The 16,363-nt window shown below is 35.4% G+C and overlaps 1 protein-coding gene across 1 annotated transcript; it reads left to right on the top strand.

The window, feature by feature from the left end:
* Positions 1-4,031: 4,031 nt before the first annotated feature.
* On the top strand, positions 4,032-14,660 carry LOC111609235. The gene is made up of 7 exons (XM_023336479.1): positions 4,032-4,282; positions 6,224-6,433; positions 6,920-7,243; positions 7,327-7,365; positions 7,442-7,555; positions 11,201-11,232; positions 12,770-14,660. The coding sequence occupies exons 2-7, from the start codon at positions 6,367-6,369 to the stop codon at positions 13,073-13,075; spliced, it is 882 nt and encodes a 293-aa protein (XP_023192247.1). The 5' UTR covers positions 4,032-4,282; positions 6,224-6,366; the 3' UTR covers positions 13,076-14,660.
* Positions 14,661-16,363: the final 1,703 nt, after the last annotated feature.

The raw sequence follows: 16,363 nt of genomic DNA, 5'->3' as shown, positions 1-16,363 counted from the left end.
TGAAAAGTGAATTGAAGGGGCTATATTTTTGTCCGATAGAAAAATGAGGTTCATAAAAGGCTGTCATTTACATGCTTTATAAAAATGGAATAGAATAATATCTGCACTATACTGCCGGCTTGGTGACACTTTGCCGCCGGCTTCCTTGACAGCTCAACACAGACAACGTGTGCTGCAACAGGAAGCCTTTTTTCACCAGAAAACAACTTGTTTCTGTTTAAAAGCAACTCTACGTGCCGCTAACAGTTCAAACTTAAAATTTTAAACCTGCTGTGATTCTGGGTAAAACATCCCAGATAATGCTGCAACAAGAAGCACAAATACATTTAGCAAGTTTCTTATTGACATGCTGACTGAAACCAGATCTATTTTTATACATGACCGCTATTTCCTTGATAAAGTTTTGTCACAACTGTCAGAGAGTGGAAAACTCTACATTTCAGTGAAAAGATGTGTTCATAGCCTTAATATGTAACTTTTTAAAACAAAAGAGCTCTTTCTTTTTTTATTTATTGATTTGCCAAAAGTCGATGTTGTTCAGTAACAAATATTTTGAGCAACACAAATGTAAATGCACCCAAATTACAGCTGAGGCTGATTTCCCTTGTTTGTCTCTCTGTCATATTGTACAGTGGCTGAATGACCTACAGTGAAAATCATTTAACATATGCCCAAATACCCATGTTTAAATATATTTTCCAGAGATACAGCAGTACGGGAGAAAGTACTGAAGTTTTAGAGTGCAATTATCACTTTCTGGCTTATTATCTTTCAGAATATGAATGTATATCAAGGAGAGGACCTACCCTGAGGTGCAGTTTCCCATGATGGTTAATCAGAGAGTCCCTGGTTGTTGGAGAACACCCTGATACTGCAGTAGCCTCTGCTCCAACTAAACGTTCGGTGGCTGCATCAGAGAGTGCTCAGGCCACAGCAGTGAGGGGGAGTAGAGAGAGAGAGAGAGAGAGAGAGAGAGAGAGAGAGAGAAAGAGAGAGAGAGATGACAGAGAGGAAGGGATAGATGGCAACTCAAAACTCTATTTGTGGGAATTATTCTTTGCTATTTTGTCATTTTTGAATACCCACTTCATGCATGCATCCGTTGCTAAAGATTGTCACATAAATAAAAACTTGACCCTTTTACATAAAGTGTCCTGTGCACATGCTCATATTATTTTTATCGATGTGTCTTCACACAGACCCAGTGTCCTGAACCTTAGTCTTCTGTATTTCCGTAAGCTTCAAAGCTCAACCCATGTGAAGCTGCACAAAGTCTTACAAACTGTAGAACCAAGTCTTAACCTCTTAACCCTCCACTTACAGTGGTCACCGCCATTACATCTGAAACCATCTGCAAAGATATTGCAAACAGCCAAAAAAAAGGCATGCTTGTGCACTGAACTGACCTTTGCTGCAAACTTTGAGCTTGCAACTGAATAATCTTATTTGCATGACTGTGCAAAAATAAATAAAATGAGGAACATGAGGAAGTTAGCAGCGTTTTACATGTGCAGTGGAAAGTCTAAGTATACATCATAAGTTGTATCTTTGTCCAAATGAAAACTAGACCTTTATGGGGAACAATGTACTTAATATGCACTACACAGTAAAATGTGCCATGGAAAATATCGTACTGATAGGAAAATTAGGTTTCATCTTTGTCGGTAAATGTCACATTTTTTTGAATATGTATGAATCTGAAAGAAAGAGCAGTATTTGTATTTTTTAATGCTACCTGATCTACTTGTCAGCCAATTTAATTTTGTTTTGAGTAAACTGGACAATTTCATAGACACCAGGAGTCATATCCAATCTTATTAAAACTTTGCCATGCAAAGTTTGGGGGTTAACATTTTGACAAATTGAGAAAATATGAAATGTAAACGTACTGCCTGGACTGGCTTTATGTTTCAAACAATAGTCTTTCAGGGAATTAGAGCGAATCATGAACCACTTTAAGCCACGGCACACCAAAGCTAACAATCCGGATGGAACAGTGCAAAATAATGTCCTCCAAATATTTATAATTTGGAGGACATTATAAATATTATAAAGCAACAGAGGTGAGCTTTATCGATTCAGAAGAACATTTGCTTTCTCTATAAGCTGGGTTTACAGACACTTTTGCTTAAGATTGTAACTCCACTCTCTGTTTTATGTCTTAGTTGCTGATTAAACACGTTTGAAAGATAGCCTTTGCAATTACACTGCTCAAAATTTCAAAATTGTTCCATAAAACATTCCCGCATTTGTAAACAACATCTTCATAATACAAATCCACCATTTATTATTTAATAGAAGAGTTTGCAATTAAGATGTGGTAAAGGCTAGTTGAGAAAAAGGATGTTCTTACTTTGTCCAAGGAACTACTCTGATGTGACACAAGCTGTCTGACAGGGGAAGCCATGTACCAACTGAGACCTATGACATAGTCAGCTTCTTATGCTGGTTTCTATTTTAAATCCTAAGATATTGTTCTTGATTACACCGTGTTGTGTCACTTTACAAAATAACTTATGATGTTGTTTGTGTACTGAGAAAAAAAGAATGGCCAATTTATTAAAATCTTCAACAGTTTTATGTTGCTCTGGTCTAAATATTTGAGATAACAGAGAGAGACCCATCAGTTTTGTCTGTTAAAACTTGAAAGGTCAGTATTAGTGTCCTGTCAGTTTGGCGTGTGTGATTTTATATCTGCTGTATCCCCAGTGAGTCAAACAACTTTTTTCATTGATATTTTTCTTTTAAATGAAGACATATTTTATTTGCATTGTCTATCAGGGTCTTCCTTTTTTTCTCCATTTGTAACAATGCTCAGTGATAGAGAGGCTGTTTTCATTTCAGCACTCTGTGTCATGTGACCTGCACAACAAGCAGTGTGAATAAACCCAGGCAGCAGTCAGTGTGTGAGGGTGGTGCTAATTATTGTTATTTTTAACATTCAAAGTGAAGTGACTAGTTTATGGACAGGCAGAACAACTTATTTTGCCTGTTTATATGACCAGAAATTTCAGAAAAAAATTGTATTGATATTAAAAAATCAACATGTCCAGAAGGAAAAAAAAAAAGCAACTCAAGAGTTTTTGTGTGGGTATTTTTTCACATTATTGTACAATTGCTTCCCTGCAGAAACTCTGACTGGCATGAAACAAGAAAAACTCAAATTGCAGCATGCAGCACATCATTGCTGGGTTTAACTGATTTGTATCTTGAGAGAAGAACAGTTGTCCAAATGCCGAACCTTAAGAAACTTTTACAGATATTGTACATCTGTCTATTGTACATCTGACCATTCAATGCAGTAGAATATTGTTGAAAAGTTATTTTATTTCAGGAATTTTATCACTAACTGAAACACAAATATGTGTAATGCAGATTAATTACACAAAGATGTAATTAGTCTATGTTATTTCTCTTAATTATGAAGATTTTCCACTTATACCTACGAAAACGTTTTATTTACCTATGGTACTTTTAATCTGAAAAACGAGACTCATCCGAGCGCATGACTATGGCTGTGCAGTATCAATTTTCAACACTAGATGGTGCTGTTCAGAAACTTCAGTCGAGTGCCTTATACACAAATTGAATTAAAACTTTCACTTTTTACAGGTTTGAATTGAAGGACAGGAAGAAAATAGCAGCACTAACATTTAGCAACAAACACGAAGGAACAAGCTCTTTGACTAAAGTGTAAGTGGTCTGGTTTTCTTCATTTATTACATGGCTCATTTGCTTGGCATTTATCTTTCAGGGGGTATTGTGGCATAAAGTGTGCACCTTCACATTAGGGACAAAGTTTGAATAAGTTCTTCCAAATATCTTGTTTTAATTTTTTAAATAGATACATTAAAAAGGGGGCATTCTGTTGCTTTGATGTGCTGAACACATTTGTACAGGATGCTGTGGGAGTCAGGATGTGGTACGGAAGTGGTGAAATGAAGCCCCTGCACTTACCTCTGTAGATTCTTATCAGTTCTGGGTAAGAGCGTGTTGAACCTAATGGAAAAACGGAACTACCTATTAAAAGTCTGACTTGACTTTACTAGTAAATTTGCACTTCTGCAGTTTCACTGAAAAAGGGTCGATCTCACATTTCAGACTAAAAATAGTGAGGATAGCCAGTCCAGATGCAATTCATGAAGACACAGTTTTCAGCTTGACAGTTGATGATGACTGATGAATCATCATTCATCAGTTACAATTTATTTTTCTGTTGCTGAATCATAAAGTGACGCTGGTGGCTAAGATTCCCTTCTGGCTGTGATGCATCTCCATTTGTGTAAGTGTTGCTTTTGTTCGACATATTTACAATTTTACATTCACTTTTCTCACAACTCTTTAAAGGTTAATACATGTTTATATGTTTGTTTTGTAGCTGCACAGAAAGAAGTCAGAGACAGTAAACAATCTTCTGTTTCTGTCATCAACTTTCTGCATTTCAAAAGGAAATCAAACATTTTCTGTCATTAGTATTGAAATAGACACCTGAATTAATCCTCAAAGTTTTTGTTATCCATTTTCTCCTTACACTTTTCCCAAAATGTTTTCAATTTTAACAAACCTATGAAATTATAGGTAAATGGAAGTTTTCGATTGTGATCTGATGTCTTCCCTTTTTCAGCAGGGATTGGGTCACTGACAGCCTTTTTTTTTGACTTGATTAGTGCTCTGATCATCGAATCTTAACTCATCAACCCTTTTAAAAAAAAAACATGTATAAGCCTTCACTAATATCAGCTTCACTGACCAATAGCTGACAAGTGGCAGGCATTATACATTCCAGTAGAAAAAGTCTGGAATCTGGAAATCCAATTGATCAATCATGAACCTTTAAATATTTTATTGTCTGTAATCTGTCTTCTGTCTTTTGGACTTGCAATTATTGTTGACGTTTTGGTCAGGTCACCCACAGGGACATGCACAGACAGACACTAGGTAGTTTCTGGAGCATCCTATCCTCTGGAAAAAATATAAAAAAGAGAAGTGATTTACATTAAAAACTAGAGTTTAATATGAAATTTTAGGAATATGTAAAAATAATTAGATGTTAGTTCTACCCTATACCCATGATTTCAACAATAAAGAACAATAGCAAAAAGGTATTTTACTTGAATATTTCTCTTGTCAAAACAGAAATAGGCATCAGCACACAATCCGCATCACCTGATCTTCTACACAAGATGGCACTGTTGAGAAAAAATACAGTTTGTCTATCATAACACTGAGATAGAGTACATGGAGTCTGAAGAAGAGTAGGGAATCTGTTTACACCAGGTGTTGTTTTTATGAGAGGGAAATAGTAGAAAGAAGAAAAACCCCTTCTGATTTGAATCTTGGATCTGAACTCCCACTTGCATTATCTTCTGAAAAAAGTGAGGGAGCTGGACAAGAATGACAAACAGAGAGGAAAGAGAAGTTTCTCATGGATTAGCTGCTTAAACTTGTGTTTTATTCTCATGGGCACTACTAATGCTCACTGGGCTGCCTGCTTTTATATAATAGTGACCATCTGCAGTTCATATTTCAGTTCTTCAGCTGCTTAATGTCTCTGAAGGTGATGAGTTTGAACATATTGGTGAGCCTGGGTTGTTCGTGTGAATTGATAACCAAAGTGCATAGAGGAACAAAATGAGTGTTCCCTGGACAAAGCACCCATCCACCCTCCAAGTGTAATGGCCAAATGTTGAAAGTCATTCAATATCCCCTGATATAAATTCTGTGGCCCAATAAACTGAAGATGTTTCTAAAACAGAGAACAAAGAAATCAGACAGTAGAATGACAGGAAGGAGCTGATGTCAAATCTGAGTTTTAAGCAGATCTTCATTAGTGAGTGCCGATCTAAATCCCTTTGGACGAAGCAAATAGCCTCGGACAAGAGGCTGGTTTTTACCAGGTAACTGAACACTATCTCCTCAGAGTGGAACAGTAGCCATCCAAAGAAGCTATTTAGCTAACAGAGTTTTTCAGGGGTCTTCATATCAATGTATAACCTTGAAGTATCTGTGCGCCAACTTGCACTGCTGGATTTCTGGTAAAAGCATGAGAGCGATGCTTGTTGTAGTGATGACTTTGAGCATGTTTCTGAAAAAGAGATGCCTGAAGTTCATCATAATGAAAAGTAACCACCAAATGTGGGGATGTATCTGTGCTGATTATGGGAATGCTGAAATAACTTTTGCATGTGTAAAAATGTGTCTACTCTTTCTATCTTTGCACAAGGGAAATTTTGTCACCTGATGCTACACTGAAAAACACGCACTGGATGGTCGAAGAAAAAAACGTGGTTCAGGAAGTGGTTACACAGCTAAAATGAACCTGCAGCTGCTTATTTGAAAGTTTTTGTATTGAGCATATGATGGACGATGGACAGAATGCAGCTCCTGATAATTTGGTGTACTGCCTTTATTTGCATTTGTGGAGAAAATGAAGGTAAAGTTTTTGTTTTTCTTCACCTTCTTTAGTTTTAATTTTAAGAGAAGTCTGTTAAGAAAGCAACAGAAGAAATTTTGTTTGAGCATAATTGAGACTGCGCACGTGATAGAAATGGCAGGTTTGCTTTCTTCAACTAATTTATTATTTATTTGTTTTACTGATGAGGTTAAGTCAAGAGTCGATTAAAACGATAAAACGACAACTTTTAAGAAAAATATTTAAATAGCTACTGGATGTTTATGTTTTCATAAGCTTTAAAAGTTTTTAAAACTATATTGTCTGGTGTAATCTAATAAACAAACAATAGTTATATAAAGAAAAGACCCTGTGATAATTCTGTTGTGTTTTGTTGAGTTTTATCAAAAATGTCTGGAAATGTTTGGCAATTAAAACTTTACTAAAATCAAAATAAGCATGATTTGGTACTTGACAGTTCTTTGGAAATTGTGTCATTAAAATCAAATTCACCTTTTGAAATTACAGTTTCTTCATGTGATGTGATGGCCGAAGTACGAAGAGGAGAAACAAAACGTGTTTCCACTGGACAAAATCTGACAGTCGAGTGTCCCGTCAAACACTGTGGGGAGTCATTCAATATCAGATGGTTTAAATTCTCTAACACGTTAAAGAACTGGGAGGCCATTCCAGTTATGGAGAACATAAAAATCACACAGAAATATAATAAAGAGAATCTGATCTCATATTTAAGTTTAGCTCAGGTTTCCATTAATGATGACGGCCTGTACCGATGTGCTTTAGGACCCAGTAACGAAATAGTCAGCCATTCCATCAACATCTCAGTTTCAGGTATTTTTTTCCAAGATTTACCTGTGAAATGCATCCATTCGGTTCATTGTGTGAATCGTATCTGTTTTCTTTCATTGTTCAAGAACTAAACAAAGGAGTAGAAAACGCTGATAATGATGCAGGTAAGAAGCTTAATATAATTTTACACATTTAATATTAAAGCTATTTTAACATTGTTCTTTCATGCATTTGGCTCAGACAGTATTGATGACGATCGCTCCTCGCTTTCCATCTTCCTGATCTGTGTTACCATTATATTTGTGATCGCCGCAGCGACAGTGTGGATCCTCGTGTGCTTTCATGGCTGGAAACGTAAGACTATTAATTTAGCAGTGGTTCTTGATAGGTTTATTGTAATTCCTATCTAGCAAGGATTCAGACCAGTCGTGATTGTCTTTTCTGCAGAATAGGAGGGAAGATCCGAGACGCGACAAATCGCTGTAAAACACTGTCTGGGATCAACTCTGCCAGATCTTTCTCTGCATTTGGCTTTATTAGAAAATACAAGGAAGGAGGTTGGGCCTTCTCACATAGTCACACAAAGAATTTGACCAATGACCTTTTTCTACAGGGTGTCCTGAAACCTTCTGTGGGCATGCCCTTAAAAGGGCATGGTTGACCACAACTAATCAGTTACAGATGGAAGCTGATACCACAGGAATGTGCAAAGTCTCTAGCCTCCAGGCAAACATCCTACAAATGGTTAATAGTGTTTCACAGAAGAGAAGAAGTCAAGTAACATCAAATAATAATATGAAAACATAACCTTTCAAATAAACTCACAAGTAAATGAACTTAGATAATTATTCTAACATTCCCTCCTGTTTTTCATATTATCACTTATGAAGTCTAACTCAGACATCAGAAATACATTTCTTGCTGGTACATTTCAATGTATGGTCACAACGTTAGACATCAGAGTTTCTCTCAGAGATAGTTGATATTGATACATAACATTTCCAACAGTTTTGGCTATCATTGATTTTAAACATGGAACTATCCAGGCAGTAAAAATACAAAACAAGAAAAGGATAAGAAGAAGAGGCAACATCTCCATGTGAGGGAACTACATCGTGTGACACGGCCTGTTGCAGGTTTTTCAAAACAGACATTGTGTCATCAAAATGAGTTTCATTAGCATCAGAAATACAAGTACAACATTCTCTAGTGTCATCTTCATCAGTGTCAGCATAATCAAACAATGGCTTAACTTAAAAAAGTAAATTTTGCTTTGTTATTTTCCATCAGGGGAATTACTTTAATCTTTTATCAAAGAACGCAGACTTTGAAGGAGACCACATCCACAGGGCACCAGAAAAACAGCTGCAAACTGTAATGACAAAGCATAGGTCAGATTTTCCAAAGGCATCATTCCTTTGTGTTTCCAACACAAATATCTTCAATTCACTCCATGTCCGAGTGAATCCTCCACCCGCTTGTGACTCTGTGACTGCTATCGTCGAAATGAATGTGAAACTGCTCCTCAAAGACAACAGCTTTTGTTGTAGTTCAGAGTCAGGCTTGGAGCTCAGAACTCCAGGCCAGTCCGTGTGTAGAAAGCCATGAGCAACTCATCATGCAAAGCACATCTCCTCGTTGTCCAGTTCTGCTCATTAAATGGTGGATGTGATCCATTCAATCTACGCTGCAATTATTATATACCACACCTCCAACCGATGGAAAATACCAAAACCTTGTAATCACTTGCTTCAAAAGACATGTTTCCAAAGTAATGTTTTGCCAGAATGTTAAACAAATGCAGATCTTCATTTGAAACTAATCTTGTAATATAAGACTGAACAAAACAAAACAATAACAAAAGCTTAAAGATGTACTGTATATCTTACATTTACCATCAAAACAATGAATATCAGTGTGAATTAAACAGTCCAGTTTAAATTACATTTATAGAACAAACTAGATCTTACTGGTTGTTTGTCTAAAACATTCTACATGCTTTCCTTAAACAAAGATTCAAAAGAGTTAGACCTGGAGAAATTATAATGTCAACTTAACAAATCTAGACATTTTCAAAATATACCAATTTTACCTAGGTCGTTTTACTTGTCGTTGAATTTAAAGTTTTATTCAAAATCGTTTTAAATGGATGTAAATCAAAACAAAAATCAAGTTTAGAAAAATCATTATAATCCCACATCTCAGACCCACCTGAATACTTCTACTGATTAGTGATAACTTAATCAATAACAGATTCTTCAAAACATTTCTTAAAACATTCTTAATCCATTAAATTAATGCTCTGAAAATGGCTAACACAATAATATTTTTAATTTCTATAATTGTTTCCCAAGTTAAGTTACCAATAATATGCTTCATTAATCGCTATAAATTTGTTATCTATTGGTTTCAAAATACTTTAGCCCATTGTCAGAACATCTTTTAATGGAGAACAACTCAAATCCATTTAAAATAAGCAGATATTTCACCAGGCATGTTCTTCAAAAATTTTGTTTAAGTAATATAAATTTCAGTAATCTAATTAAGTAATATAAAAGATAAACCCATAACATATTCTTCCCCCTGATGATACATTACCTGCTAATGCATCACAATTTCTACTACTTTAAATAAAGATGTTGATGAAACAGGTTTATTATTTTACCTGAGAAATTCTACCCATATTCAATGCTGCGTTTTTTCCTAAAAGGTAAACTTTTCAAAACAATTTGTTTCGGCATGATGAAACCTTCAAGATGACTCTATTTTCCCAAAACACTTCACATTACAGTTTTAAAACTCATTATTTCATTTTACTCTTATGATTTTACACTCATGTTTGACAAAGCATGTTTACCAATTAAGACTCTGTGAAGGTTTTGCATAAACCAGCCAGAGAGACGTTGAAGAAAATTCAAAATATAGTCTTAACAAAGAAAATCCAAAAATGATAAATTGGGCCCACACTGAGGTCAACATAACAAAGTACAACTCAAGTGGCAACAGAACAAACTCAAGCACAAACTGACCTCACAAACAAGACATGAGGGGAACTTAAATAGTGGCTGATCAGACCATTAACACACACTAGGGGGTAATTAAACACACAAAAACCTAACAAATACTGGTCAGAATATTACTAAATCTACAAATGAAAGAAATTAAACTAAAGACCAAATTTCCCCCTCCCCTGGTGAACAAATGGAATGGCCCGCTAAGGAAGTTTGACACCCATATATGGACACCAATCAGCTGGAGCTCATCTCTGTAATTTTCAGCCACAGGTCCAGAGGAAACTGGTAACTCAAAAGAAAGAAATTAATTTGTTATATTTAACAAAATATACAAAGAACTGACACATAAAGTTAACTAAATGGGTGCACAACAAATAGCTAACTAAAGAGTCAGACTAATGAAAACAAATTTAAAGATAAAAATCTAAACTACTCACTAATCAATATATAAAGTAATATTAAAAAAAACATATACTAGTGTTTTGTAAAGAGGCTTCACATGGTGGTTAGTTGAATCTAGTGGGGGTAGAAGTTACAGCACAGCTGTTGCTTGTTCTCCTGTGCTGAGCTGCTGAGTGGGGGTTGCAACTCCTCCTTGGGCTTCATTATTCTCATGTCTAAATAAACATACTTGTCGCTTTTTCCTGTTTTGTTCTATTTATTTATTTTTCTTTATTTTCTTATTTTATTTGCTGTGGGCATGCCCTTAAAAGGGCATGGTTGACCACAACTAATCAGTTACAGATGGAAGCTGATACCACAGGAATGTGCAAAGTCTCTAGCCTCCAGGCAAACATCCTACAAATGGTTATAGTGTTTCACAGAAGAGAAGAAGTCAAGTAACATCAAATAATAATATGAAAACATAACCTTTCAAATAAACTCACAAGTAAATGAACTTAGATAATTATTCTAACAGTTCTTCTGTAACTATTACAATAATTGCATCTTCAGTCCCCTTTAACTTTTTTTTTTTTTTTTACAGAAACGTGGACTTGCAACAATAAAAATCAAGCGGTAATGTAAATCTATTTTACATAGTGGAGTTTTGTTTGGATTTTGAAACAACTCTTTACGGTTATGAAAATAATAAGAACTCCGAGATGGTAAAGTTAATTTTAGAAAATGTGGATTGCAAACTTTGTAGTGCTGGGGTGCCATTAAATAAGATGCAATCATAGCCCCCCTTCACACCTGGAAAAGACTAAAATTTTAAGTCAGCCAGAATGTGAACGGTCTTTAGAGATGCTGAACAGTGTTTACGTCTTGAATAAAACTTTCATAAAACTGTGGGTGTTGATTGTCCTGCAGCATATAGTAAAGTCCAGAATTTTTCATACCTCTACCAGATTTAGATTTAAAATGATTTTTAAATTTGTTTTGTTGGTTGGTTTTTGTAATTTTTATCCTTCTCCATAATCCACAAAGAATATGGTATTACAGCACCTAAACCCTTCATGTAATTGATCTAATTCCAGTTTTTTGCATGTTTTTTTCATTCTAAACTATTAATTCAAGCAATTACCTGCTAGCGGTATAAATAATTTGTGGATTAACTGTGTTTGTATCTTGAGTTTGGCATGAAGGAGCTTTATGGAAGCTATGAAAGTTTATCTATATTGTGAGTTGCTCACCCTTCTTGCTGTGGACTTTGAGCTAAGATATGCTATAACAAGGTCATCATGGTTTTGCTGGGCTTGCTCCACATTATTTATTATAACAATCCTTTCAGCACAGTTGTGTGCAGTGCATCCTGGTACCTTTCTGACTGCAACTCAATGGATACGTCCCTGAATCTAAAAAATCTTTCCTCACCCATAAGGAAAGTGCCATGCTCAGGCACCTGGCACATATAAAGACCTATCCATTAGATCTGACTTATTGAAAACTTGTTTTGTTTTCAAGAACTCAGTTTACTATGTTAAACACATTTAATAGAATAAGTACACACAGTCATGTTTTTCAATATTTATTTTTGATTAATTACAGTGATGTAATTTTGTAAATTTACAAAATTTGCTGAATCTGAATTGATAAATTCAGAATTTGACTAAATTTGTCAACCTGCAGTTGAAATGGCAAATGATTTTGTTAAAGATGAAACACAGGCATCCTATTTAGAGATAAGGAATCAAGAAGAATAGGAAAACTTTTGAGTTGGAACTCAAAGGTTTTAATATAAGTTTGTAACACTTGCAACATGACTCATAAAAATGCAACCTCACGCTTAAAAGTCTCAGTGTAATAATGAGTGGTGTGTTCAAAAGCAGAAGTGTTTCCTTCTTTACATGAAGGCTTCAACTAATGGTAAAGACACATCAACTCTCTATCTCTACAGAATGTTTTTGTAGATTTTAGGTGAAACATCCAAATGCAGGTCTTATTGTTGGTGGCATTGTGATATGAGGGACAAGAAAGAAGAAGAGAAAAACCTTTCCACTGAGAGTTTAAGATCATCTTGACTTTCTTCACCTTTAAGTAATTGTGCAGTTTATCATATTCATATACAGTAAAGTTTTTTTTTCTTTTTGTAAAATTTATTTGCTTCTTGCAGGAAATATCTACACATATGACACCGGAACTCCCTAAGACGAGCTCCTCTTCTTCTCCCAGCCTGCGAACTCCATTCTCAGTTCTGAACGACATCTATTCTTCAAGTAAACCAGAAAAAACATCAACATCACCATCACCTGCTCTTGCTCTCACTGGGAGTGTTGCAGATACAGCAGCTAATAGTCAAGCTTCTAACTGTGCAGTGTATACTATGATCAACTACCAACAATGTGTTTCACCAGCCAGAAACAACACAAGTAAGCAGGATGAAAAAGCAAATTGCTGTTATCAACGCCTTAAAAGTTGAGTATTTTTCACTCACTGAGAATAAGTAGGAAACATCCAGACTTGAGCGGAAGTATAGATGGTAGATGTGCAGAACATCAACTTATGCATTGGATGCTGGTTAAGGACAGTTACATTTAAAGTAGACATGAGAGGCATCAAAAGATTGTTTTTTTGTGCATTTATCATTTCATGTTATAATCTCAACAATTCAGGGACTTGAAAAACTAAAAGTATTATTATTTTAAACAAGTATAGGTATTGCATTACTTTTACTTGAGATTATTAAATGTCTGAAATGTTATGTAAATTCAAAGAGCAATATCAAGAAAAACCCCACAAGACCATTCTGTCATGTATTCCCTGTACAACATATTCATCAATGGCGAATGTTGTTTCTGATGTTTTTGCCAGGTCATCCATGTAATAGGGCTCTTGAAGATACAGAGACTTGGGAAATGAAGGTTAAGAAGAAATGAAAAACTAATTTGTTTAAGACAAAAATAACATCTGACATGGGTTTACAAATAGACTGAGCCTTTGTCCTCAGAGTGAGATGAAAGAAAAAGTGATACATTTTGAATTAAGTATGAAGGAGAAATTTTTCAAATTGAAACTGAAAACTAGTTTAATATGAAGTGTGGGAAAAATATGTAAAATAATAAGATTTTAGTCCTGTTTTTTTTTACCACAGATGTCAGCAATAAAGAACTGAAAAAATGTCTTCTACTTGAACATTTTTCTCATCAAAACATAAATAAGCATGGGCACACAATCAGCATCACCTAATCGTCTACACAAGATGGCACTGTTGAGAAAGAAAAACAAACAATAACAGTTTGTCTTGTTTCACAGAGGACAGCGTGGATGAAGTCTAAAAAAGAGATGGGAGTCTATTCACACCAGGTGATGCTTTTATGGTGTGGAAAATAGTAGGAAAAAGAAAAAAATGCTTCTTCTGTTACTTGTCTGGTCAGAAAAAATGACATGTCATAATGTACGTCAGTCACTCCCACATGTTTCTTCTTGAATAAACATTAATTTTAACAGGCTTTCAAAAAGTTTGGGTTTCATCTTGAACCAATTCTATAACGTCAAACATTTAAGGGATCAGTGCCCCCAGTTTTGGGATATAAAATGGGTTGTATGGTGTGATGGTCCTCATTTGAAACATGAATGCTCTGGGACAAAAACAAGTCTCTCTGCTTCTGTGTGGACGATTTCTCTTAAAATTATGAGTTTATGCTTGTTAGTGTTCCTGTTTTTTTTTTTTAAATCTGTCATGAGAGAAAAATACTGATTCTGTTTGGTTAATGTGTAAAAAAGGAAAAGCTTTGCTGTGGTTACAAGCATTGATCCAGTGTCCAGAAATTTCTTTGTGTGAGATGTTTTTGCACATAACGCTGTTCCCACATGTGCAGCTGCGCTCAGGAATCTCATGTATAAATGTATGTGTAGATTACCCGTATCATACAATAATATAATAGCAATTTTAGTAAACCCTGTTTTTAGTACAGCGAGATTTTTCTCAAGATTGTGGAAACATTGGCGTCATCATTTATTTGTGGCTCAGTGACTGTCATGTTTCTTTTTGTTTTTTTTTCTTTTCTTTTTGTTTTACTATGGACCTCTTTTGTGTCTGAAATAAAGATTGATTGATTGATTGATTGATTTTTCATCTGTGCAAATCATGAATTTCTTACCTAATGTTACTGAAATGCAACTTGGCCAGATGGCTGACGAAAGCACCAGGGAGGTCAGGAGGTGCTGAGCTTGACACAGAAGCATGAAAGAGAAAGGAGCTGATCTCAGATTTGAGTTTTAAGCGGGTGAGTGATTACAGTATACCAAGGTTCTGTAACCTGAACCTCAGTTGCCATAACTGGCTCTTTAGACTTTCCACATTGATTTAAATAAAATTAGCTGAAAATTACAACCATTAATTCATTGTTTTTAAATATAGATATAGAAACAAATACAGAGTTTAGCAGTTTTGTTTCCACAACAAAATAAAGCTAAGAAGCATCAGTTCTTAGACCTATTTTTTCCTTGTCATTATTTTGAAAACATCATTGTTATGTGTTTCGGGCACATTATAATTATTTTTGCTTATTTTCTTTTTTCTTTCTAGATTGTTTAGTCCTGACTTTAGTTGAATGATTTTTGTTTAATATACTTTGGAGTTTGGATATTTCCTTTTTGGAATGTAATTGGTCTCATTAATTTGTGGTGCTGTTGGACCGCCTATAAATTGGCTGGGTTTCGACATGTTGGTAGTCGGCCCTTCCGCTCACTCCACCACCACCACCACCATCGAGGACGCGGTGTGCGCACATCCCCAGTAGTTGTCGGCCACAGTCTGCCATGTGGTATTTCTTTAGCCTTTGTTTGTTTTCCGTTTTTCGTTGTGATTTTGGCCTGGTGGGACCGGTTGTCCTGTTTTCGATTCTTTCTTTTGCAGTAGATTCCTTTTTGCCATAGTCCGGTACTAGTAGGGGCTTCGATGGCCCTGTATAGGGTTGGCCCCCTGCTGTACCGTTTTGTTCTTTTTGATCGGCTCACAAGGTCCACCTTTCTGTTAATACTTTTGGGATTTTTGTTTGATTTTTTTTCTTTTTTTGGGACACGGGGAACTGGAGATATTTACCTCTCTTTTTTTCTCCACAGAAAATTAAAGCAGTTGAACCAAAAGAAAAGTTCAAGAGAGTTTTGAAATAAAATAATTTTTTGAACCCTCAGTTTTGCCTACGTGTCCTCAAATATGTTGTGCCCTTGTTGGACGTAACAATCATACATCATTTTCCATTTATATCAACATCCCATCGAAGAGAATGTATTGGTTCTCTGTTAGTGTAAGTTGCATTTTTATCAATAGAAATAGATATGAAATGGTGGTTGTTTAAAAATGACATTACATGTCCAAAAATAGATATTTATAGATATTTATTAAAAGTAAGATGTCTTTTTTGAAACAGTAATATAACTGTTGTGGCTCTACATGAGTTTTGTTTTACTGGACTCCAGGGAAAAATGGCTCTGGATTGTAAATGGTTGAGACTCACATCTATACATGTGATTTAGGCATCTTTTCAGCTTAGAACAGTAACCATCAGATGAAGGTATTGTGTTTTTTTTTGTGGTCTTCAGATCAAAGTATAACCTTGCTTTTGCATTGCTGAGCTTTTGGTAAAAGCGTTGCTTGCTGCAGTGATGATTTTTTGCATGTTTCTGAGGAAAGGTGATCTGAAGTTCATCATAGGAATGATCAAGTGCAGGTATGTATCTGTGGCGATCTTGGGAATGCTGAAAT

Source organism: Xiphophorus maculatus, chromosome 7, assembly GCF_002775205.1.
Source record: "Xiphophorus maculatus strain JP 163 A chromosome 7, X_maculatus-5.0-male, whole genome shotgun sequence".
NCBI lineage: Eukaryota > Metazoa > Chordata > Actinopteri > Cyprinodontiformes > Poeciliidae > Xiphophorus > Xiphophorus maculatus.
Note: the sequence above shows the minus strand (reverse complement) of the source record. Positions and strands in the feature narration are given on the sequence as shown.